Source organism: Barbatula barbatula (assembly GCF_947034865.1).
Source record: "Barbatula barbatula genome assembly, chromosome: 13".
NCBI lineage: Eukaryota > Metazoa > Chordata > Actinopteri > Cypriniformes > Nemacheilidae > Barbatula > Barbatula barbatula.
In genome coordinates this window covers 21,541,490-21,567,104 of record NC_136776.1, presented here as the reverse complement: position 1 = coordinate 21,567,104, position 25,615 = coordinate 21,541,490, and the positions used below count along the sequence as shown (strand labels likewise).

The 25,615-nt window shown below is 40.1% G+C and overlaps 1 protein-coding gene across 1 annotated transcript in view; it reads right to left on the bottom strand.

The window, feature by feature from the left end:
- Nucleotides 1-598: 598 nt before the first annotated feature.
- Nucleotides 599-25,615, bottom strand: part of insrb (insulin receptor b) — a 44,477-nt gene continuing 19,460 nt past the window's right edge. Inside the window, exons 3-21 of the mRNA XM_079470829.1 lie at nucleotides 14,527-14,848; nucleotides 12,145-12,284; nucleotides 11,768-11,912; nucleotides 11,437-11,651; nucleotides 11,224-11,350; nucleotides 10,832-11,082; nucleotides 10,462-10,629; nucleotides 10,180-10,378; nucleotides 8,789-9,054; nucleotides 8,550-8,698; nucleotides 8,244-8,400; nucleotides 8,065-8,158; nucleotides 7,912-7,979; nucleotides 6,942-7,171; nucleotides 6,753-6,863; nucleotides 6,503-6,662; nucleotides 6,143-6,272; nucleotides 5,856-5,990; nucleotides 599-5,774 (exon numbers count right to left, since the gene is read on the bottom strand). Of these exons, the coding sequence (XP_079326955.1) occupies nucleotides 5,423-5,774; nucleotides 5,856-5,990; nucleotides 6,143-6,272; nucleotides 6,503-6,662; nucleotides 6,753-6,863; nucleotides 6,942-7,171; nucleotides 7,912-7,979; nucleotides 8,065-8,158; nucleotides 8,244-8,400; nucleotides 8,550-8,698; nucleotides 8,789-9,054; nucleotides 10,180-10,378; nucleotides 10,462-10,629; nucleotides 10,832-11,082; nucleotides 11,224-11,350; nucleotides 11,437-11,651; nucleotides 11,768-11,912; nucleotides 12,145-12,284; nucleotides 14,527-14,848 (3,419 nt within the window). The 3' untranslated portion in view covers nucleotides 599-5,422. The remainder of the gene's footprint in view (nucleotides 5,775-5,855; nucleotides 5,991-6,142; nucleotides 6,273-6,502; nucleotides 6,663-6,752; nucleotides 6,864-6,941; nucleotides 7,172-7,911; nucleotides 7,980-8,064; nucleotides 8,159-8,243; nucleotides 8,401-8,549; nucleotides 8,699-8,788; nucleotides 9,055-10,179; nucleotides 10,379-10,461; nucleotides 10,630-10,831; nucleotides 11,083-11,223; nucleotides 11,351-11,436; nucleotides 11,652-11,767; nucleotides 11,913-12,144; nucleotides 12,285-14,526; nucleotides 14,849-25,615) is intronic.

The window sequence follows — 25,615 nt, the reverse complement described above, 5'->3', positions numbered from 1 at the left end:
CTGGTCAATATGAAAAAATGTTTTACACAAAAAAAAATATATTTTAGCTCTACGACTTTTGAGTGCGGATGACGAGAAGCTGAACGGAACCCATAAGCTTGTGGTTGACATGGTGAACTAACCTTTATAAAAAAGCGTGCGCCTTGCTGAACTAGCTGAGGTTATATATATATCTCAGGTTCACTAGGTTAGGAAGAAACGAGTAGCACTTAAAGTGAAAAAGACATGTATTGACCACCATTTCACCCGCCTCATTTCCATATAATAAATATAGGAACCGAATTGGTCCATTTAAAAATGGCTTTGATGAAAATCGTCCCAATCCCACAAACTATTATTACTATTTTACGAAGTGGCCAACTCGTACGAACTTGTGCAATCTCATTCGTGCGTTTTAGTATGATCTGTTTTTGCGCCAGTGATGGGCCCCATTGCTTATCGCCCTCATGGTCGTACAGATTGTACGATCCACACTAAGAATTAATACAAATCAGCCACATCGTAAAATAGTCTAGAATTCCTGGGAGATCAGGCTGACCCTTTGAAATGATTTCAAGTGCAAACTAAAAACAAAACTCCAAAACCTTTCTTTCGTAACAATTTTTTAATTCATAAATTTCATATAAACAGTTAATTGTTGAATAATTTACACACAGCAAGATTTATTTTCATACCATTCCAACATTTACTGTACACGTCACTGCCCAGCTCTCGTTGAGTCACTTCACTGTCAATTGGTAAAAATGAGTTTGTCATGGCACAGTTTGATCTCGGTCAGATGTGTTTTTGTTGTTGTATGCAAGAATATGACTGTGGTTCACACGATCATGCACAGCAACTGCAATGGCACAAATTCGACCAGCGAGAAAAAATATTTAGGGCCAGTTGTGGTTTATACATTTTCACACATACATCGCCTTATGATTCCAAATAATATACATAATGTACAAAAATATACATCAGTATATTTTTTACATTATAGATAAACAGATAACAGCTCCGGGGATTGCCTACGTGTACGAAGAATGAATACAAATAAAACACAAAATGTATATAAAATGTAAGAAGGAGAAGTAGGGATTAAACGAAACAAGTGTAATGATGAAAGCTAAACTAATAAGATACATAAGAGTGCTGGCAAACAACGCTAAGCCTTCAAGACCAGCGGCATTTTAACCAAATCTGTGCCTCTTTTGTTCTCATTAATCTACGTGTGTAAGATGTCAATTGTATATTTACTGAACATGTCAATTGTGTTTATTTTTGGTAAACTGTAGCGCAACAACGCAAATAACATCTGTAAGGAAACTGCAGTGGTCTTTTCCGGTTTTCACATTGAAAAACGATTGTTTATTTAAACGGTCGCCTTTATGAATTCGGCATGTAGAGGAATTTTACGTATTATACAAAGCAAAGGGCAACAATTTACAGATACAAAACGCTGACAAAGGATATGCAATCATTTCTCGGATGGCAAACAAGTAGTTGTACATGAAAACAAAACAAACAAAACAACAATGCAAAGGTCGTACAAAGAACATGTGAGGTCGAACACCCAACGACTTTTATCCGATCAGTGTCGCCCAATCTGCAAAAGTAAAAACGATGTCTCGAAATCACAGCGCAACATCGTGAACGAACGACATTCCGCTTCCATCGAAAAGAAAGCTATATACATTGATAATGTTAACTCCAAAATGTACATGAATAGTAAAAGTTTACAGTCAAAAAGTCACTGAATTTGCCCTTCCTATTCTGACTAAAAAAATAGAAATTAATATCTCTAAGCGTAATACTTTTTCCTTTTTAAAAACAATAAAATACATACAATGCCTTGTGCTCAACCTGGTCTGTTTTCTAGCTCGCTGTAGAAAACCGCATTTGGGGCTTCTTGCGAAAGTTTAACCAAAATAAGACAGTATTTATCAAAATTATATTCTTTTATCTTTTAGATTTTTTTTACATTGGGAGCTGCCAAAGTTGTCATCTGGGTAACATTGAATCTATCCTACGATGCCGGGCGGTTTGTTAGGAACACAAGCCAGATCACATCAAAGCAGAGACAAGTTCAGCTTAGTTGAAAAAAGAAACAAACAACAAAAGAAAATCATTCACATGTACCAATACAGTAATATTACGCCAAGTAAAAGAAAGACGTTTCCTGTACCTATGTAGAAAAAACTTCCCATTTGTACAATAAAGTGGATTTCTCGACCTGAAAGCAAAGAAAAAAAAATCCGGTACAGGGAGTCTGTTGGCCAGGTTTGGCTTGGAGGATACTTAGGTTTTTGTGCAAGGCACTGTGGATCAAAGCAGTAGATGCGCATCTGTTGTCCACCAGGGGGCGATCAATCCATTACCCGAAATGCAATGCAGAGGCAACAGCGATGCAACATGCTTCAAAGATGAAGTCAACATCCAAAAGAAAGGATTGTTTCTGCAGTTTTCCGTTTGGTTTCGGCATCTTAGTTTTTCACGTAGATTGAGCAAGCGGTGGATATTGACGCTCCTCCAAAAAACAAACTCCAAACCTCATCCCCGTGAGGAAAAAATATTTTTCTATGGCACATGGACTGTCCACCAAAAAAAAATCAATGCACGTAAAAGGAGAGGCAGGTAAAGTCTGTGTGTACTACAAACTATGGCATTGATAGATCATTTCACAGTAGAAAAACACAGATGCACGTTGAAAAGACAACATATTGACAAAAATCACATATGGAAAAAATTAACAAAGGAACAGTGAACAGATTTTCTGCATTTGAGCCATTGAACTTGGGGCAACAATTTTGACTTTTGTTCGTAAAATATCCACAAATCACAAAACAATTAAACGCGACTACGGTTTTATGGGAGCTTTTGAGTTGTTGTGATTCAGTAGTGACTTGAAAAGTTAATTTACTATAATATGCAGCTTAAATCCAAAAACATTGACATAAGTGGCTTTCATAAAGATAATTTTTGTATTTAAATAAGTGCTTTTTTAAAGATGAGGAAATAATACCTCAAAATACCTGATCAGCGTTACAGAGCCAAATGGTGTGCCATACAATAAAACACACCCTACGTTATAAATATTGGCAAATTTTATGCCATTGTAATACTAAATAATTTCGTTACAATCGTTTAACTTAACCGAAAAATGGCTCCGTGTTTTTAAATCGAAAAAAGACCCGTCAAAGTGAATCTTTGGGTTCAAAGCTTCCCAAAGCAGAGAAAAAACTAAAACAAAAGGGGAAACAGTGATTTGTTTTTTGGGGGGGAACTGCGAGAACAACAGATTTGGGCATTGCGTGTCTAACAATTCGAATCTAAGAAATCGGTCGAGAAACTGTTTAATAACTACAAAGAGATGCAACTTGGCTCTGATACATTTCTAACAACATGCTGAGGTAGACTGTGTCCAAACAACCAACAGAAAGATATAAGCACTAAGAAACCCGCTGCCTCTAACCTCTCCAGCTGTCTCAAAAAAAAACTAAATTGACTCAAGTTTTACCCGCCTCAAAGTATTTAAATAAAAGCTAGCCGGGATTTACATTATCATGAGGATCATAAAATAAATAAGATATTAATATCTGCCTTTTCAAAGGTCTTGTAATTTAGGTCTAGAAGTCTGTTGAGAGCTACAGCAAAAGAAAAGCTAATTTTTGCAAAACAAAATTTCTTCGTAGCGGCGAATGATGAGCTAGTTACATTTTTCGTTCCTTTCTGCTATATACACATCAAACGTAAAGCCAGATTACCAGAATAAAAATTGGTGTGAAATAGTGAAACTTTCGAAAGCTGTAAACGTGGATTTTATCCTTGTTCTGTCTCCCAACCACGAATAAATATACATACATAAACACATATACACGCACATACATGAAATGTGCACATTTCTGGATGACGGACGAGGAGAATCCAGTAAAAAAGTCACCCATCTGCTTCTATCAGAGAAGGCACGAAGTGGAGATATTGAATGTTTGTTTACGAAAACTGTCGACCGTGAAGATAGAGAAAACGCGCAGTCATCCTGACAGTGAGAAGTCTTTTACTTACTTGATCTTCAAAGATTTCCCTTATTCCGAAACTAAAATGTGAAGGCCATTTGCTTCGGAGGCGAAAAGGGCCGGTGTTCCGCAAAGCTGTATACTAAGAACACTCACGTTTTGATAAAGGTCCTCGGAGCTGTATGTGGACCAGGGTTAACTTAAAGGAATGACAAGATCTGATAAAAACATAGTCCAATTTGTGTTTATATTCGACCCAAAGTAAACGCATTCTGATTTCCTTCGCTGGCCGGCACTACAGGTATAACGAAACAACATGGTCGTAAAAACCTGTCTAATGAAAACTAAGTGTTCAACTTTACCTGTTACGCCTCTAAACACAAGTCAACCGCCAAACGTGCCAAAGACAATCTTTTATATCACACTAAACCCTCAAAACCTTCTCAAAACCTTCTTTATAACAGACAGAATCCCAAGGATAAATTTTGCATTTTAATCAAAAGAAACTAATTTGTCTATGGAAATATATATATATATATATATATTTAACATTAATTAATTTTGAATTTAGACGTTCCCACCAGACCAAAAATGCTCCCCCTCTGTATCACTGTGTATCACTGTGAGTCAAAATTTGAGATGCAGTTTTTTTGGTTAGACAATAAAAAAACAGCTTATTAAAAAACATTATTTGCCAAAAAATATGGTATAAGCAAAGCCTCTGATGAAAAACCTTAGAAAAAGACATTAGAATTATGTACAAAAGTTGTGAACATTTAAAATTCTGATACCGAACAATATTTTATATATATATATAATATATATATATATAAAATACCTACTCTATATCAGAGCAGCAGCTATTGGTCAGTCTGAAGAACTCTTGTCCGATTTGTAACTGTTAAATATCCTTCAGCTGGTAAAAAGGACACCGGAGTAAAAGCTCAGGGAAATCAGAAACCAAGCAAATAAATTAAAACTCATTCAGCGGTACGCAAACATCATCTGGGTGAAGTCAAGACAAAATAATTCCTTTACGAAAACGAGTTGTTCTCAAAGAATATATGCCATTGCGTAGATCCACACTGAAGAAAATTTCATCTTAGGAAACGATCACGCACTGTATAGGCCACTTAATAAAAGGCCACTATCGTGAAAGATTCCCTTTGAAACATGAAAAACAAAGGAACAGGAAATAAGCATCTGAGGGAACAGGAAGTTCCGAGGTGATGTAGCCGAAGCAGCTTTCTGGTTGATGTAGTCACGTTCACAGTTTCTAATCCCCACCTCGGAGGAAAAGTCTGCATCCATGCTAGTTTACTGATGAGAAAGAAACGACAACAAAAAAAGACCTGAGATCTATATCTTTTTAAGGGCCTCTGCAAAAATAAAATGTCCTTTTTAAAAATGACAGAAGGCGGCCAATGTTAGGACGGACTGAATCGGGGCAAAGACAAAATGCGTCCGTTTTTGCCGCCATTCATGTGCGCGTAGGGCACGTGCTCCTCGTAATTGCCCCGCAGGCCCACGGAGGGGCCGCTGTCTCTGCTGGGGCTCTCCTCCCGTTGCGAGCAGGATGACGGGTCCAGTGGAATGCTCTCCATGTTCTCAAAGTCCATGTCGAAGTCCTCGCTCTCCGGCACTTTGTTGTCCTCGCTGTAGAAGAAGGAGACTTCCTGGAAGCTTGGATGCAGGTCTTCCTTGATCATCTCGATGATCTCCTGGAAGGTGGGCCGCATCTTGGGGTTGTACTGCCAGCACATCTGCATGAGGTTGTGCCTAAAAACAGACAATAATCTTACCATCCAAACTATCATGTTATGTTGCAGAAGCCAACGATCCTACAAAAGTCAAACTTACATCCTCTCTGGGCAGTTTTCTGGTTTGTCCAAGTATCCTCCATCCATGACGAATTTGAGGACCTGCTCGTTGGACAATCCCTGGTAAGGCTGCTCGGCAAGTGTGCTGATCTCCCATAACACAACGCCGAAAGACCTGAACAAAAATGTAAACTGACTGAACTGTTCCATTGCAGTTTACGGCAACTTAAAACATCTTCGGTCTTCATCATACAAACTAGGTTTCCTCCCGTAAAGAGTTCTTCTAATGGAAACTTGGAAAGAAACACGTAGTAACGCATTACCCACCAGCAGTCTGAATGAGCGGTAAAGACGCCATCTTTGAGCGACTCAGGCGCCATCCATCTAACGGGCAGAAGTCCCTTCCCACCTTTACGATAGTAATCGGTCTCGTAAATGTCTCGGGTCATGCCGAAATCTGCAACGAATCAAAATCAGAGACGTTTTACACTGGGTAGTGTTATTGATAGCAAAACCTCAAGTCCAAAAACTTGGATTGAACACAAAAGATGAACGTTGAAAACCAAACAACATTGACCCCTATTGACTTCCATTGTATGAACACAAAACCACCATTTTGCCAAACATCTTTTGCGATTTAGATTTTGGGCTGAACTGTCCTTTTTAAAATAGTGTATTCTTTCCTACCTCCAATTTTCACAGTAAGATCTTCGGCCACCATGCAGTTTCTGGCTGCGAGGTCTCTGTGCACAAACTTTTTAGCATTGAGGTAAGCCATGCCGTCTGCTATCTCGGCTGCCACCTGGATAATCTCCTTCAAGGTGGGGGGTGGACGTCCTGGATTGTTCTTTAAAAGAAACCAGAATGAATGAATTAAACACGCGCGATTAAGACATGTCTTAGGACAACCTTCATGTTTCTGTACATGAAGTCTAACCTCAGCATCAGGTCTGAGGCTACGCAAAAAGCTTTTCAGATCTCCGTGGGTCATCAGTTCCATGACGACCAACGATGGCTGCCCCTTAGACACCACGCCCAGCAAACGTACCTAGCCAAACATAAAATAAGCATGTTAGACGCTATTAGATGTTCTCAGTCGTAGTGGCTGGCGAGATTCGGCACTTACCACGTGATGGCAGTTGAAACCTTTCATGACGGACGCTTCGTTGAGGAACTCGATCCTCTCGCGGAGGCTCGCCGACTCGTTGACGGTCTTGACGGCCACTCGCGTGTCAGGCTCGCCCTTCACGATGTCCTTAGCAAAGCCTTCGTAAACCATTCCGAACGAGCCTTGGCCGAGCTCTCGGAGGATGCTGATCTTCTCGCGAGGCACCTCCCACTCGTCTGGAATATAAACTGAGAACGACGACACAAACAATTGTTAATAGAAAATAGACGGACATGTTATATTTTAGTCTAGCGCTGGAACTAACAACATTTTTATCAATACGAATTGCTGTAAATCGGGATTGGTTTATAATTAAAAACAGATAAAGCCTAATTTTATTTCCTTTAAAGAACAAATTTAAAGACTATAAAACAATGTCAACTGTTAACGTTTATACTAAACAAATACAAGAAAATTCTATATATTTATAAATGTAAAAAACGGTATAAATCTACATTTAAATGTATAAATATGAAAACACAAAAAATTATTAAAAAAATAAACAGAGACTAAGAAAACATTTCGTAATAGAAATATCAAAACTAAATTAGTAAATAATTTGTTAATGATATAAAGGCTATAAAAACAATGTAAAAAATTATTAAATAGTAAATTAAAGAAGTAAAATATACATGTAAATATTTTAAAAAGCTTTTTTTTTACAAAAATAAACAAATGGACTATAAAACCATACAGTAACCAAAAACAATAATAAAATAGTAATTTGTATAAATGCTACAAAAACCTGTCAAAATAAATAAAACAAATAAATAAAATATGTGTAAATCTAAAAATAAAATGCATTTACAAATATAAACTTTCTGAAAAACTATTTGTGAAAAAAATTATATATAAAAACAATTTGTAATCAAAATTGACCATAAAAGTCAGGAGCCTTTGTCGCCATTGATGCATCCAAAATTCTTACCATCATTTGCACTTAAATACTCTGGGTTCGAGGATGCTATCAAGGGCCCAGTCGGTCCTTCAGTTTGTCTGGAGAAAAAAAATCAGACATTGATCATCAAGAGCATTGTATAGATTAGATAGATTTAAATAATCGTAAAGAGCTCATACATACTTCCTCCTTAGAATAATAAAGACTGTGCTGGCAAGAAACAGCAGTACAAAGATGACGATGACTGGACCGATGATGATTTTCATATTCGTGTCCCCTGCCAAATGCATTTTAGATTAGAGACGGCAACGTTCAAAATATCGTAAAAAGACACAACAGTAAGTGCGGACGGTCGAACTTACGGCTTGGAACGAAGAAGTACGCAGGTTCGGTCCAGGAGCCGTTGCCGGCCAGCGAGGTAGCGCGGATTCTCACGCTGTAATTACCAGGATGCCCTACTCGTAATCGACATCCGTGGTTCTTCTCGTAAGTGATTCTGGACACGCATATTTGATCCTCCTGAGAGACCGAAAGGAAGTTAGAAAATGCATTCAAGCTTCTGTTGAAACCGTATACTTACGGTCTCATCATTAATCAAGATATTAATAACCACATTATTGGGTATTGACAATCAAGATTCCTTAAAAGTCAACTTTGCTAACACTCACGTAGTGATCGGACATCCTGAGATACTTGACTTCATACAGTATGATCATTCCGTTGGGCGCTTTCGGTTCCTGCCATTTGATATAGACGAACTCTGGTTCGTCTGGAAGCATTTCGTGTGTCACTGGCGCCACGATGTCATCTGCTTTTGCTAAGAACACAAATAAGAAAGAAGCTGACTCACCAGAACATGAAATTAAATCGGGTTAAGGCCAAACGCCACCCGTCCGGGAAATCTTACCTTCAGGCAAAGTGCGCGCGCTGACGAATGTAGGCAAGCTGCAGCGGTCGGGTTTCGTGGGATGGTTGCACGCTTGGATCTCGATCTGATAGCTGGTGAAGTGGAGGAGGTTGAAGATGACGGTGGATTCTTTGGCACTGACCAGCCGTCTGATTTTCGCTTCCGGGCTCTGTGTGGTGGAAAAGTCAGGCAGACTGGGGGCCGATTCTGGAAAGTTCGGCACGGTGGCGTTGGCCACGCCCACTGAGCGGCGACGTCGATTGGGTCTGCGGGTTGAGAGTTAGAATCGAAAGTGAGAAATGTTCCAGGTTATGATCCTGATGACATTAACAGAAGAGTCTAGGCTTAAAGGTTTTAAGGGGGAAGTCTTTGTGACCTTTAAAAAGTCAAGCTTTCAAATAAAAAAATAGCTGACCTTTGAAACACTCCGAAACAAACAACTGACTTGATAAAAACAGCAGATGGAGCCATAGATTCAGGGTTTACAATTAAAACCATTAAACATCTATGTTAATTGAAATAAATGGAGTATAACTTAAACATGTTTCCATAGCGATAAATAAAGTCGAGGCATAAAAATAAATAAATATATAAATTAAAAAGACTAATTAACAAAATTTTAAAGAACCTAAAACTAAATAAAAAAGTAAAATTCAAAATATATAAATAATAAATGAACCGATTTGATAAAAAAATTACACTTAAATGAACATGGACACTAAACATATAATCGTAAAAGATAATTTAGAATATTTAAACAGAAATACTAAATTAACAAAATTGGTCAAAATTAAACTTAAATTACCATAAAAAAAAATTCTAAATATGTGAATAGAAATAATAAATGAAACAAATTGTATTTAAAAAAAACAAAAATAACATGAAAACAAAATAGATAATAATTTATAATAAATTAAAAATATTTATAAAACAACCAAAAATAAGTTGACACTACAGCATTCTATTGATTTTAAACCCACGACAGGAAAGTTTCTGGCAAGATATTATCCCGCATGGCTGCGCTCGTGATATTAATGTTAAGACTGGCAACCGTTGCCACGGGATGAGTTTCACAGGCGGAAACCATTAAACCAAACTGCATTCTTCAAAAAGGAAACGCACAAGGTAAACCACGTACACAGGCTTACGGGCACAAAAACCTGGAGAGAAAACAGCCAATGTCTGTTTCTGCAGCTCACTCGTGCTTTAAAGTAGTGGTACCCCTTAAAAGCTAACCAATGATTGGCTGTCATCACACATCTAAGACGAAACAAGAATGTGCAATCTATTATACTTATATAATATGAAAAAAAATCATATTTGGGCCTCTTGAAGGCACAGATAACACCCAACAGAACACACGACACAGCAAGAGAAAACTGCCATCATACTTTGGTTCGAAGACTTCGTTGTGGAGGTAGTTCTCAAAGGTCTTGCGGAACTCCGTCTCTTCTGCTTCTTTTTTCAGCTGCGTCTCCGTTTTAGGGCACGTGCAGCATCGGCCGGTCATGCCAGGCACCTTCGTTTGGTTCCAGTTCTCTTCCTCCTCGTTTTCAAATTGGGTGGGCGCACGGGACGGCACTTTCATCCCTGTACAGAGCGAGAACAACAAACACTGAGATCAGAGACCACCGTGAGATATTCCTTAACACTTCCTGAGCAATTACGCGTACCTTGCTGGCAATAGTCGAACTTGTAAAGCTCGCTGTCTTCTTCCTGTTTGTGGCAGACGACCAGGTAGTGGGTGATGTTGCCGTTGGGATCGGAGGGCGGCTTCCACTTGAGAATGATCAGTGAGGAGGAGTTGGAGGAGGAATTGGGGTCCAGCGGTACAGAGGGTCCTGTTACAGAGAGGAAACAGAGCAGGACAACGTCAGGAACACTGCCGTTCTCGGATGACAAGCTTTCACGAGTCATTTAATTCACATAACACTCGAGCTAAACCCATGGGCCAAAACCACGAAGCATATTCTGGTACAGGATCAGTGATTTGCGACTCTAGGTCACCATGGTTACAGATCACCTCTGTGACCGTGCACTTACGGGTCGCATTGGTACGGACGTATATGATGTCGCTCTTGGCCCCGCGGAGCTGGTGGTCGTCAGAGGCAGCGAGCTGGGTTTTGACCATGATGGCATACTGGGTCCAGGGTTTGAGGGACATGATGAGAAGGCCTGGTTCTTTCTGCCCATTGCCCTCATTGGAGCGTTGCGGAGGCTCCACGTCAGCGATGGCCCAACTGTTGGATCCACAAGCGTCCTGTCCGTCAAATTCAGTCACGTTCCTGTAAGGCCTGAAAAGAAAAGATAAAATCTTATTGACTCGGATCACATTCAACACTGGAACTTTCCTGTAGCTCAGAGGTAAGAGCATGGCGCTTGGATAAAAGCATGTGCCAAATACATTAATGTAAACGTGGAACAAGCACACTCACGCTTCTTTATAAAACACCATGAACCCCAACAAATCTCTGAAGTCCGGTGGCCAGAATGCCTCCCACCTAATGATGATCTTGTCGTGGGACTTGCGGATTTGAGTAAAGCGGAGAACTTTATTTTCACCTGTAATAGACGATCGACACGAATCGTTCAATGTTTAGAGTTAAATGATGTGAATTTGGGAAAAGAACGAATGATATGAGCCTTACAGAACGCTTGGTCTCCGTACGTGGGGATGTTAATTTCGTTTTTGGGGATCCTGTCTTTGGTCCCTGTGATCTCTTCCATCCTGAGGATCTCAGATTTGCAGAGCTTGCCGTTGTGGAGGAAAAACATCCTGCCCTGCAAGATTTTCAGGTTGTGTTTGGACCAGTCCCAAAGTTGTCTCAGGTTCGGATTGTCCAGGGCGTAGAAGGAATAGTTTCTGAAAGACAAATGATGCGTTTCTAAATCAAGACTAGTGATAACCCAATATCAGTCGGATCGGTCAGTTTCAGCCTGTCAAATAAAAATGTATCTTTTTAAATGTCCAATACATACCCGGGTTCCTGGGCTTCTCCACGGATGACCCGAAGCTTGCGGAGGAAGGAGAGAGACACGAGGGCGTACGCCCTGCGGATGCTCAGGTAACCTGTGATCTCCTCTAGCTGACCCAAACTGGACTCCAGCTCGGCAGCGATATTGTCTGAGGAATGAAAGAAAATATATATTTTCACAATCCTTCATATGCCATTCAACACACAAGCTGAATCAAGAAAGCACCAGTCATGTTTCTAACGCAAATATTGGTCATGGAAAAAAAAATAATTAAAAAAGTCAAATTATTATAATTTCACAATTATTACAAAACATAATTTGCAATTTTATTACTCATGAGAGAGATTGAAAGTGTATGAATAAGCGACGTCTGTACGCACTTCCTCCTCGGATTCTGATGATCAGACTGCCACTGAGCACCGTGCAGCCACGCAGGGCCTGCGACGCCATGACAGAGTCCACCACCTTCAATCCCGTACACAGTTTGGGACAGTGACCAGCACACGGTGTACAATTCAACCTGCAAAAAAAACGACAATCGGGTCATTTCCCCACAGATAAAATAAACTGAGTGCTCTTCGCTCCGATGCGCACATTTGTTGTGATGTCACAACCCTCTGGTTTTGCTATTTTTTGCAATGCCTCCGAGTAAAACCTATTGTTCCCCGCTCACCTGCTTACGTTTGGAGCAAACCCAAATACAACGCAATCGACTTGTTTTAATTCCGAGCAACAATTTTATAAGATACAGACGATCAGTTGTGGACTTTGAGGGCGAAGACGAAAACACGATTCCATTGAGACACAACAAAATACCACGGATTGTTGCGTTGGCAAAAACTCAGAAGAATGCAATGCCTTCAGCAGTTGAGTATTCAGGCACCTTTCCAGAAATGGAATTTTACAGGAGCGCTCCCAGCAGTCAACCGCCGCATCACGGCAAACACCCAACTTCAATGCTTTGCGTAAGGCGAAGCGGAGCCAACCGAAGAGACGAGGCGAGCAGACCGACACGAGTCTTCCTGACGCAACTTCAGTAATACGTTCCAAACGGCACAGAATGAAACCAGATACAGTCAACGTGCCGAGTCCCTGCGGTGTAGAGGATTCGTATAAATCTGTTGCCTAATTTCATCGCTTTTAACGAAACCTTTTTGGTGTGTGTATGGAAGGGAAGCTTTAAGTAACGTTACGCAATTTCGCTCTAATCTTGCGTCGCTGGATGGGAATTAACAGCAGTTTTTCCCAAATTAACCTGGAACAAAATTCTGTAAAATCCCAAGCTGGGACTTCATGTATCACCACAATATTCCCTTTCGATTCAAGTCTTACTTTATTCTGTCGAAGGATAAAGGCTCATTTGCGCCAAGACTGATATGTAAAGATGTATAACGTTATACATCTTTAAAAATCGATTTCACATTTTAAAACGTTTTTTAGGGAAAATAAACAAGACAACAACTATAACAATAGAGTGTAACAATCCCTCTGATGGAAATATCATTGGCTGTGTTTTATTGTTGTCAAGCAAAATTCTATTAAAATTTAAAGGACCCGCACATTTAAAATATGAATCTACAGAACGGCAGATCAAAATAAAAAATATTGTTTTGAACACCAATATAGTTATCTGCATATTTTTTGTTCATGGCATGAATCGGTCTTAACTAAACAAATAAAGCAGCACTAAAACGCGCCAGAAAGGGGTAAAAGATCATGCGCAAATTTGTGTTTCTCACTTTCATTTCAATTCATTATCGTTCATGTGCCGCTGAGTTTTTTCCCAGCTGTGCCGTCGTCTTTGGAAAAACAACAGGGAGAAAAACAGTGGGGAAGAGCCGAATGAAAGGATGGGGCACGCTGTCACGCAAAGTCACTTAATGCTGCACGACTGCCTTTCACAAGGACGAAAGGTGGCCGGACAAAAAACACGAGCGGATTACGTCACTCAAAACAAAATTCCAGGAAAAGCGTCATTCCGGCAAGGTTCTTAAACAGCAATCCCTGAAACGCAGAGACAAAAGGCCACAGTGAAACGGGCACCTTTTAAAAGAGCCAGAGACCTCGCCGCACGCAAACAAAAGCTGCTATTGTTCCCGCGAGGTTTACCAGCGCACACTCTCGTTTGGGACGTTAATTCACGGTTCATTCGTGCGATGGTAACAGCCACACATGAAGCTGGACACGGCAGACCAGTGTTCACGCGAGCTTCCGGACCAGCCAAATGGACTCGGTCTCCGGTGTGAGCTTCTAACATGCAATATTGTTTTGGTTTGCAATTGGTCCTCATTATAATTCTGTACAGTCTGACAAATTCAGCCAGGTTGCAAAACACCTTCGCTGAAATAACCAGGGTGGCATTTTATTGCACTCTTAACCTGACACAAGTCATTATATTCTGCTTTAATTTGCTATGACTGTCGGGTGCTGTGTTTAGATTACTGTCGGGTTGAGCGGCTGGTTTGTTCATATGCAAGACGACACAAACAAATAACAGCTTGGACTAGAGATGATTCATGCTGACTGAATATGATTCACCTCTTTAACCCATTCTATGTAACTGTGAATAAAAAAGTAAATTAAAAAGAATAATAAGTCAGCTCCTAAGTAGTAAAAATTACACTTATTTTGTATATTTCGAAAATAAATTATCACATATTATAACAATTGAAACATCTACAAATACTATTTCATATTGACAACTAAACAATTAAATGAGGCCTATTTAAAATCACAATCTAAGGAGCAAAACTAGTACTTACGATGTGGAATTCATGGTGGTGTATCCAGACGGGCATTCTGGGATACATGCCCCGTTGTGAATGACGTACTGGTGGCAATCGCCACTCTTGCCCCTGCACTGATTGTGGAGGTCCTGGCAGAATTTAAAGGACACGCAGTGCCATCCCTTGAACATGTAGAAGCCCGGGGGGCAACGGTCCACGCAGGTGTCTTCAAACAGAAAGTTGCGACAGGCCACGCATTTGGTCGCGTTTCCCGGCGCGGAGCAGCCGCCCAAACACTGGTCGTGACAACACTCCTTGTAGGGGGTGCAGGCACCATGCTTGCATTCGGAAGGGCACACTGCGAAAAAGATAGAAAAAAAGATGTTACGAACGATAAAAATGAACCATATAACGTTCTTTAAATGAACTTCATCATAAAAATCATGTTGAACAAAAGCGGGGATGAGCTGCATGGAAAGGCAACGTGAGGTCACGACTGGCAGTTCTGTGCCTTTCATCATCGCAGGAAGGAACTGATTGAGAGTTGTGCTTGACCGCGGGGCCATCTGGAAGAGAAGCTTGTGCTTCGCAGGGTGTGAAAATAAATGAATACAGCCGGCTGTAAGTCATCTTCCCTATTAAACAGCAAACACTCACACTCGCTGCCTGCTAGACCACACCAAAGACTCGACACCGGGGCAAACCACAGCCTTCCAGAAACATGTTTGGTATAGCGTTCTGCCGTTTTTTTTTTTGTACGCATTCAGTACTGTCGAGCATGACAACATCTGTATGGATGGAATAGGACCAGATGATCTAGCAAAGTGCTCACGGTGCATAAGATGCTATATCCCACAATGCACTCGACGCTCTTTTCTAAATGTAACCAGTAATGTCAACCACAGATCTTAAAATCACATTGACTCATTGGATTAGAATGCTAAAGATAAACAGATTATCACTATTATGTACTGTACAAGCACTACAAAAATAATGCAAAATAAAACCGGGGACAGAATAAATAAAAAAAAACTATTTTCGTATGTATTTATTTTTAACTATTGTATTGACACAAAACCACTGAGACATTTCTCAGACTATTTTCATTTTGTCTTCCACAGACGAAAGATTTTGAACGTAAATAAAAATAATGCAACTCATTTATATTTGGGTGTACTATGACTTTTTAACCTTGAAATCTATATTTAATTTTTTGATTTGATTTGTTATTATGTATTTTTGCCTCTTTGTATTTTAACATATACAATAAATGAACGCCGTTGTATAGTTTGCTCAGTCTACAGAGTTTACCAGTTTAACATTTCACTTCAGGTTGTATATGTATATAACTACACGTGTAACAAATAAATATCCTTAATCTTAATGTAAACACAGCCAGTGTGTTTCTAAATCTAAACGTTGGATTTATTCTACATCAAAACTTAGCACATAAACAAATAAACAACATTATTGACCAGAATGACCAACACCGACATTAAAAAAGCTTTTATCAGTCTCTGTTGCACTGTACAACCTCTCATTACCTTCCCTACACTCGCACATCGATGCCTGTCCACAACTGACTCACGATCCAGTCCAGATTTTACCTCCAGCTACAGATCCGCCCTCACCCTTAACCAATGTTTTTGCTGTCCGTGGAAGGCAGCCATTCAATGGCCTCTTCCAACAGAGCGAAAGATCCGCCCAGCGTTAACCCCCGACGCTCCGTCTGATGGGAAAACCAAGGCGCTGGATACGTACGCGAGGGCAGGAGTGAGCATGCACGCTCTCAGCATTCCACACATTCACGGACGATTGCAGACATCCAACCCCCCCACGGCAGTCTCTGCATCGTCTCCACAAGGATGAGCCCTGTGTAAACACACACATCTTCTCTCTGCGGCTTATGCGCTCCTTACTGTTTTCATTCATGAGTATTGTCATATTTCTGCTTTTTAATGGCAGCGATACGGTGAACGTTGAAATGTTTCTTTGTGATAAGTTGATGGTTATGTAAAGCTAAGCCGAACGACACGTCACACCCTCACTGGGTTTAAGAAAGTTACATTTGAATTCCAAATGTATTCAATCTCATGTTTCTCAAAACATTTATGTGATTTTGACAAAAGAAGATATTTTGAGAAATGTCTCCGTGGTTTCGCGTTCATACAATGGAAGTCAACGGGGGCCGATGTTTTCTTCAAAATATATTTTCCCTGTCCTGCAGAAGAAATAAAGTCATACGGGTTTTTGGTGGTAAAAAGATGTTGGGAATCGCAACGGATTCTGGAATCTGCAATATTGCGTCTATAAAACAAACCCATTAAAAAATACTTCAATCTTTCATAAATAGGATTCCTAACGGCTAACTCGTCTCTTTTCATTGATTCTGATGTCTGTATGCACATTTAGGTTTCACAACAGCGCCATTTCTTTTCATATGTTGGGGGTTTAAGTGTGTGCGCACTTTGCCGCAGGAGCGAACGATGGACCTGCTTGGACAAGTTGTGGGAGCTTCTGTCATCAAACACACACGTCCTACAACACGTACAACATTAAGACACACACAAGCGAACGGAGAGCTCAAATGACTTGATGCCCCTTTCTAATGCTTATCAGAGCTGCATTCTACCGCCGACGGCTTTCCATATCCAGACCCTTAAAGGGATAATTACCCTCGAAAATGAACATTGTTCAATCTTTTAATCTCCCTCAGATTGTTCCAAACCTGTTTAAATATCTTTGTTCTGCTGAACACAAAGGCAGATATTTGGAAGATTGTCAGTCACCAAACAGATCTCGTCCCCCATTGACTTGATACCGAGGTATTTATTTCCCTACTATGACAGTACATGGTGGACGAGAACTGTTTGGTTACTGACATTCTTCTAAATATCATTTATACAGGTTTTGAACAACCTGAGGGTGAGTAAATGAATAACACAAAGAATTGTTTATGTTGTGTTTTGTATCAAGTCAAATTTCTGAATGGGGTATAAAATGTTTTTGGACAGTGCGTCTGCCATGTTACATGGTCATGTGACCCATATGCTCTTTGACGTATTAACAACAATCTATACGTGAGAGTGATAAAAACGTAAGTTATTTGATTTACTTTTGAAATTCGACCGTTGCTCAGCTCCCGTGGCATCATGGGATACCTAAGTGTTTTACGAATCTCGGTGGAAGTAGTAGACCATCAGAGTATTTCTCGCCTACTGTTTCTTGCATATTGAGGTTTACTATTCATGAATTTTCCGCCTACTATATAGTATGGTCTCCTTGTGTTACCCTGACAACATAATCTATTATAATTTGAGCTGTTATATGCGATCTGCGATTTAGGCAAAAACGATAAAGGCAAGAGTTAAAAATGACAGCGTTACCCATGTTTCAACAGAGATTAATTCAAAAACGAAATGATCTGACAGCCGTTACAGCTGTGAAGGACAAGGAAGTGCAAAGAAAAACACGTTTCACAGAATTTCCATTGGGTTTACCCCTACATTTGGAACAATAACAGATTAACTGACCGTATCCAAATTGCATGACTAAGGAAACACTTCCTTATTGTATATGCAGGACGTTGGACCCAAAATGAGAAGTTTCAGGTTATCTATACACAGACATTTGTTCGTAATGGCGAAGCTGTTTACAAAGCAATCAGCAAACGGCAAATCGACCCCTGCTCAACGCTGTCAAAGGTTATTCTTGATTCTAAGCAAGCGGTCAATGACAAAACTCAATTAGTGGACCATAACCAGGGGACAAACGGACCATCGGGACGGCCCAGAACGTTCCGTGACCCAGACCTTGATTCAATTGAGGTTTCGTGGGGAAGAACAGTGAGTCACCTGTTATCTAGATGGTTTGAGATGGCTCTTCGCTGAGCACATCTGTCTGAAGGAGTTAACTCATAACAGCTGTTATGACAAACTACGTCTCTGCATGCCCTTGATAAGGATAGTTCATCCAAAAATAAAAGTTCTGTCATCTGTTATTCACCATCATGGCATTCAAAACCTGTGTAGGACTATATTTTGAGAAACGTTTCAATGGTTGCCAACATACTGAATTCAAGTCATACAGGTTTGAAATGACATGAGAGTGAGTAAATGTTGAAAGAATGGATTTTTGTGTGAAAAAATGATTTGGCCTTAATGTACATCAGTACTGATCGCATCTGATCGAAACCCATCCCTTAGGTCCAGATAGGGTCACGCAGCATGTCTGGACGCTCGGACAGAACCGGCCCGTGAATATTGTTTAGGCGGGAAATGATTACAATTCAACCTGCGGGGAAAGGGTCACAGCATGTCGGAGAAGACGTGAACATTACAACAGATGGAAAAGCAAGAATCCGAAACAATAACTGTTGCATTGTGAGGTTCAAGTACTGTGCGGTCCAATTTTTTGGTGTTAAGAAAACGAATACGCTGCTTGAAATAGCTTAACTGACCATAATGGCGTATGAATTAAACTTGTGGAAAAGTATTACTTTAATCCACGTAACTAGATCACAAAAAAGCGCTAGTCGTAAGCCGGCCATTATCTTTTCGAGCTGGCAAATGAAGACTCAGGCGACCCTCTCCGCAGGTGTAACTGTCGCGTTCCAAGCCGACGTGCCAAATGAGGACAGCCTTTGTTCGGTCAGGCCCGCTCTAGTGGTTTCGCCTCGTGGGAAGGTTAACGGAAAACAGCGCTGAAATAAATCCTCAGGTTGCACGAGAATCCATCTGACTGGATTTAAGGCCGTGCTGTAAAGAGACCCCAGAGAGTAGCGGCAGCAGAGCGAGATTACGACGGGGTCAACTCGGACCCTGCTCTGGGAACCTGCAGCGGCGCAACTGCTTCATATACACAAACTCTCGTCTGGGATTACATGGGTTTTTTCTCTTGTATCTGGTTCATAATAGCAGCACAGTCTCACTTGGTGTCAAAGAGAGGGATAGATGGTTTCCTGGGTTACGGCGATATCTGAATAACTCCTAATCTGGATTTCTCGTCAGAGGACTCGGGGTGAGCCGGGATGAGTTACGGGTTTGATTTCACAGGTGCTATGATTTCCGGACTGCTGTGCAACTATAACTAGAAGCGAAAACCTTTTTCCCTTCAGTGATGAGAAACATACATTCTTTGACTTTCTTTTGGGGAAAGAAAAAAAATGTTTTGTGAAGTAAATGGCGCCCAATGTTGTTTGGTTACCAACATTCTTTCAAATATCTTCTTTTGTGTTCTGCAGATGAAAAAGTCACGCAGGTTTGGAATGACATGAGGGTGGATTAACGGGAAAAAAAAATCCTTTTCAACTATCACTATTATCAATACTTAACCAAAAATATGAATAAAATAATGTAATACAATGTTAAGTTGTAATAGTATCGCTTACGTTATCAAGCATCGCTTGCTATCAACATACTAAAGGGCAAGTTATGGTTTTGAGTAAGACCTACGGCGTAGGCAACAAGACTGTTTTCCTCTTTACTTGTGCGTCGTTGTCCGCGTCGACAGGCAATGACCACTAGGCGTCAGTGTACATGCACTTGTTGCTTGTGTAACCAAGACAAGAGCCGAAGAAGAAGCAGCTCGTCTGAGAAGAAGCAGCAGTGATAGCAGCAAGTAAACAGTCACTTTTGTTGCAGCTTGAGATCTTAAATACAGAAGAACAAATCATTTACTTGTGTAATTCATTATTAAATGCGCTATTGCTGAATATTTGGACCTGAGGGAGTTGTTCAAACCGACCAATCACAACGCTTGTGGTCCGCGATGTAACATTTTTGGATTGGTGCACGTCAGGCTACGCACAGTTTATGGCGTAGGTCCTACGCACGGCCATAAATTACCCTTAACAAATTATTTAGCAAAGCACACAAATGACCTCTCCCACAACATCCTACATTTGACCACTACATCCTTCAGGCAACTGTTCCATTCCTGCAATATTTATTGATGGGAGCTGCTCATAGATTGTCAAGTAAGGAAAGTATGACTCACATTGACTGGACAATAGGAAAGCAAACCCAAAGAGACGAAAACAAACACTCACACTGCTAGTTCAAGGAGGAAAAATGGAAAATAAACAACGCCTTCATACATTCTCTGTACTGTATATTCTGAGGCAAAGCTCGAATATAATGCACACAGGTAATACTTTACAAAAGAAAACTTTGTTTACTTCCTCTCATTATTTTGAGCTCATTTAGTTATTATCGTGACTAGTTGTCATATATTTTGTCACAAGACACGTATACACCAATGAGATTTGAAGTTATTGCCATATCTGAATTTAGCGCTTCGATGTGTTTGTTTTGGTATAAATAAATATAAAAATATATATAAGGTTTTACTTATTCGTATAAAAGGGTATCTTATCAGGTAAAATGAGAGAATTTTTATTTAGGGCAATATTAAAACGTCATATATTGTGATATGTAGGCCTATGTTATGTAGGAAGACCTATCATGGTCCGCATAAGCAACATGCAGTCTCAAACAAATGGAATTCTGGGAAATGACACACTTCTTCAAAGGAGTAAATGGTTAACAGAAATCCATAACATGCAACATATGAAAAAGCACACAGACAGCATCGCCGTCAATTTGACGCAGCCCACAGAAAAATGCATCATTTGCAGCCTGTGTCCCAGTGAAATTATTCCATCATAAAAAACAACATCCATACATTAGGGCGCCGCCTGTATGGGCCATTAGGCTGGCAGACGCAGACTCTACTGTCACATTTTGTATTGCACGGCAAGAGCCACAGATGGGTAAAAGGATGAGAATAAACAAACATCGATGTCTCTTTTCAGAAATGCAGTAATATAGTCATCTAAAGCAGCAAAACAAAGCCAATACATATTCTGGCTCATAAGAGAACAAAATCTAAATTCAGTCCGGGGGCGAGGGCTACCCAGTGGTCAACGTTTAGACAGGGGGCAGTAAGGGCACTAAATGTTAAAGATTAACAGCCGCCCTGGCGACCTACAGCACAGTGATAAACAAGTGTTCCGCTCGGTCAGCTGACTCGCCCGGGCCCTGCCCTTCCTTAGAAAGAAGGCGAGTGTGGGTGTGGGGGGGTTGCTTGCGACACAATGCAAGCTCAAAAGAGGCCGGGGTAGGGGGTGTTTGCACGCAGAAGGATACAGCATGGTAGGCGTGATAAAGCTATAAACAGCCATTCCAGAGACGAGATCAGAGCGAGAAAGTTACGAGCATGTTGTCTCGGACGCAAGCAATTACACGACATAAACGCTTCGTCAACCATGTGACTAAGAGATTAGTAAAAGTACTCCCGACGGCGCACCGGTACAACAACTCGAACAATGATCTCAACTAAACTTGTGTCGGTATTCAACATAGTAAGAAAAATAGTAAGCAAAACATTGAGAACAACACTAAAGATGCAAACGACATTGTGATAATATCATGCACCACGATAAGACGGTGCAATTATCACGGTATTAACATCAATACATAGTCTCAACAACGATTTCCTCCGATAGTAAAAAACAACAACTTCGCATTACAATCATTTTGGACAATTTCGTGCCTTTCCGATAACGTACGTTTTCTGCCACACTTGGCATCTTAGACCAATTAGGTGACCGGCAGAACGTTAATGAAACCCATTTCCTAATTGAAGGAATTATTTTTGAGGCTAGATGAAGTGAGTCCCTGTGGGCTATGCACACGGGCACCTGCAAAGAAGAAAACATCACAGATTGAGAGGTTTTATCGATAAAGATACTCCGGGATGGTCCAAACACACCACGCAGATTTTTTTATTTGTCGTTATTATAACCTAACTGTTGTAAGGGCTTGGGTTAATAGAAAGTTTGCATATATTTTCTCAATGTTTTTTTTTTAAACCGAACAAGCAGCTTTAATATATTTGCTTCTATGTGTCATAAAAGGTTAGAACGAGGCTAAGGGAATGTAACGTACGCCACACCAAATACCTCTTCGGCTTACAATCACAGCAGTCAGTCCAAACACGGGACTAAACTCCCCTCGCAAAGCCTCTACTGTGGCCGTAGGCAAGGACGAACCCATAGAAAACGAATGCGGGTCTAAAACGTATTGATTTTTTTCTCCTGCCAGATTTGTGCAAGATTCCTGACGTTGCCGTCAGACCCACCGCACTGCGGATATTCCTTTGCAAGAAATGGTTATATTACTCAAATATAACGTTAGCATACATCACCATTGATACTGCTGAGCTTCAAAACTATTTACACACACGAATTCCATAAAAAAGGACCTTAAAAACGAACGCAGCTGAAGTCTGGGTAACGTCTGGTGAGCGACTCGCTCTCCCGTTCGCTTCCTCAAGAAAAAAAACACGCAAATTATTATTACATCAGTTTAAATACAGAGTGCTTTTTCATGAAAATAATAAACTTTTTTTTGAGTACATAGGATTCTCAATTTTAAAATCTAAAATGATGCGTAAACACTTAAGTACGGTGCTAATCTCTAACAGTTAGTTGAATAGATTATTGTTGATATCATTTATTAATAATAACAATAAACATTTTATTTGTTTGTACATTTGGTATAATAACATGTAAACAGATTATTATTAACCCTAAAACAGTACATATTTGTTTACTATAACATGTATAGGCTTCATTAGTATAACTATAATTGTTTTTATTAATAATACAATACCTTTTATAAACGTTTACAAACATAATTTTTTTAATAATTCTTTTTCATTATTTTTTTATAAACACATTTGAATGAATAAATGTACAAATTTGAGTTTAGCAAACACCAACAATCCCTCTGAAGTCTACCGTCAAAAACTTGCAAACGCTGCAAAGAAGAGATTTAAATGGAAAGCTTAAAACATGCACGGATTTGGCACATTCATTAAGTGCATCGCTAAACAAAGACAAACGAAACCTAAAAAATCTGACAAGCTGTTAAGCACAAAAGCTGATGCCACATGATGCTCAAAAGCTTGATTTACATAAACTTCATTAACAGCTAGTTACGGGAATCCTATGCGACACACGCAGTATCGCTTATCATAGTTTTTAATGAGATACGATAACCCCAAAATACTCCGCTGTGAACCGCTTGGCCCCATTGAAAGCGAGCTAAAAATATGTCCCCCACAAGCCTCGCCAAGCGTTTCTGTACTGCTCCCCCGTCTAAAGTGCGAACCATCGGCTTGTTTACATCTTTTCTTGGAAGGACTGTGAACTGGCAGGGTTCTAGGAGGCTTAAATTGGATCAGAAGAGCGTGTTTTTGTGGGCCTGACTCACGGTTCAGTGCGGAATATGGCGCGGTGACAGAATCCAGAGCTTTGCTTTTCCAAAATTGGCTGATTTAGGAGGGAATTCCCCCAGACTTAGTGCAAGGTAACTCGCAGCTGTACGACTCGACGGGCCAAGTTTAACTTCGCCGTAAGGCCCAGGTGTTTGGGTCTGGCCCGGCGCAAACCAAATCTTCGCAGTTCGTGGGGGGACAGGTCGGGTGACTCTTTGAGTCAATGCTCTGTGTGGGGGAACCCACAGCTGGTTCCTGCTCCGAGGGAGCAAAGGAACCAGCTTTGATCAAAGCCGAAATCAAAAACTGCCCATCGTCCGTGCCCCGTCATCTGATTAGAGAAAATGCGAACGGTCCTCCCTTTCGTCACTCGCCAGCTGTGGGGTTTTACAGTCGTGGCACCAGGCGTCCAGATGTACGACGAAGTGGAAACGAAGGCAACGATAACAACAGCCTGAGAAAAACAAGTAGGAGGGGAATATCTGACAGTGACATGTTGCATTTATTTAATATTGCCTAATTACAAGCGGACGGCGATAAATAACAGCCGAGTGGCTCGTGTGAAGCAAAAACACACCCCTTTACGTGGCATGTCCGGCAACAATTCGGGAGGTATGGATTTGGTGATTAAGAAAACGTCCTTGTACGTGATATATCGGGGTTGCACAGTAGGTAAATTATGACGGATCACATGTCTTTTCTGTACTGTGTTCAGGTTGTCATTCAAAATTTGGTCCAAACATCAACACAGCTTCAGAGCAAACAGAACGATGGCAATAAAAGGAAAGTATCATGTAAACAAAAGACCCCATTTCTTAACCACCACCTCTTAACTTGACGTCCATTCACAGCACAGGTGCACTGCCGTGTCTGACGGAAACAGCAAGGAGATCGTGGTTATGTGACACGTCCACGGCTTGAAAACAATCTTCTACCTCACCCGCAAGGAGGGAGGGCTTGTTGTTCACAAACAAGTTATGCAATGCCTTCCCTTCGGGAAGCTTCGGGTCATGCCGTCTGCCTCCGGTGTGTTGACTATTGCTCATTAGCACTTAGCGATGTGCCCGCACGCTTATTACAAGTTATTTTTCATGCATATTGCTTGATAGACATGTTTTCTTAAAAAGCAGATAACAATATTTATAAGCAGGGTTGCCATTGACCCATATAATGGTAATATATATATATTATCAAATTTAACAGAGCAAATGAGACAATATTATTTTATATAACACTTAACACACAAAAAAGCTGATGACACATAATAAATCAATAAAATATATTAATAAAATAAGAAATATAAAAATAGTAGAATAAATATATGATTATAATAAAAAAACATGATTATTCTTGTTGCTGTTATTAATATTATCCTTTGACAAAATGTGTTAATCTGTTAAAAGTATTTTAATATATTTATTACAATTTATACCAATTATATCTATTCTTTTTAAAAACGGTTGTTAGCATCTCATTTGAGTGTTAATTATAATAAACACACAAAATGTATTTAATAATTTCAAGCACCAAATCAAATCTACATCTACAAACGTATCACGTAAAATGATGAAAAATAACATTATAACAGGACACTTTTTATTCATTGCTAATCAAATTAGCCGAAATGTTATAAAATAAATAAACTTCAGTGGACAGGGCAGGTGGAGAACTTCACAAACACTACCAACATTTGCTGTTCTGCAAGTAAAACAAGTAAAAGCTACATCCCGTTTCACATGACTCCCTGGACACATCTGATATCCAAGGACGGGAAGATTCTCACAAAAGCAGAAAATACCCAAAGTATTTTCGGTGAACTTAAGAAGGTGCCAGATTTCTTGTC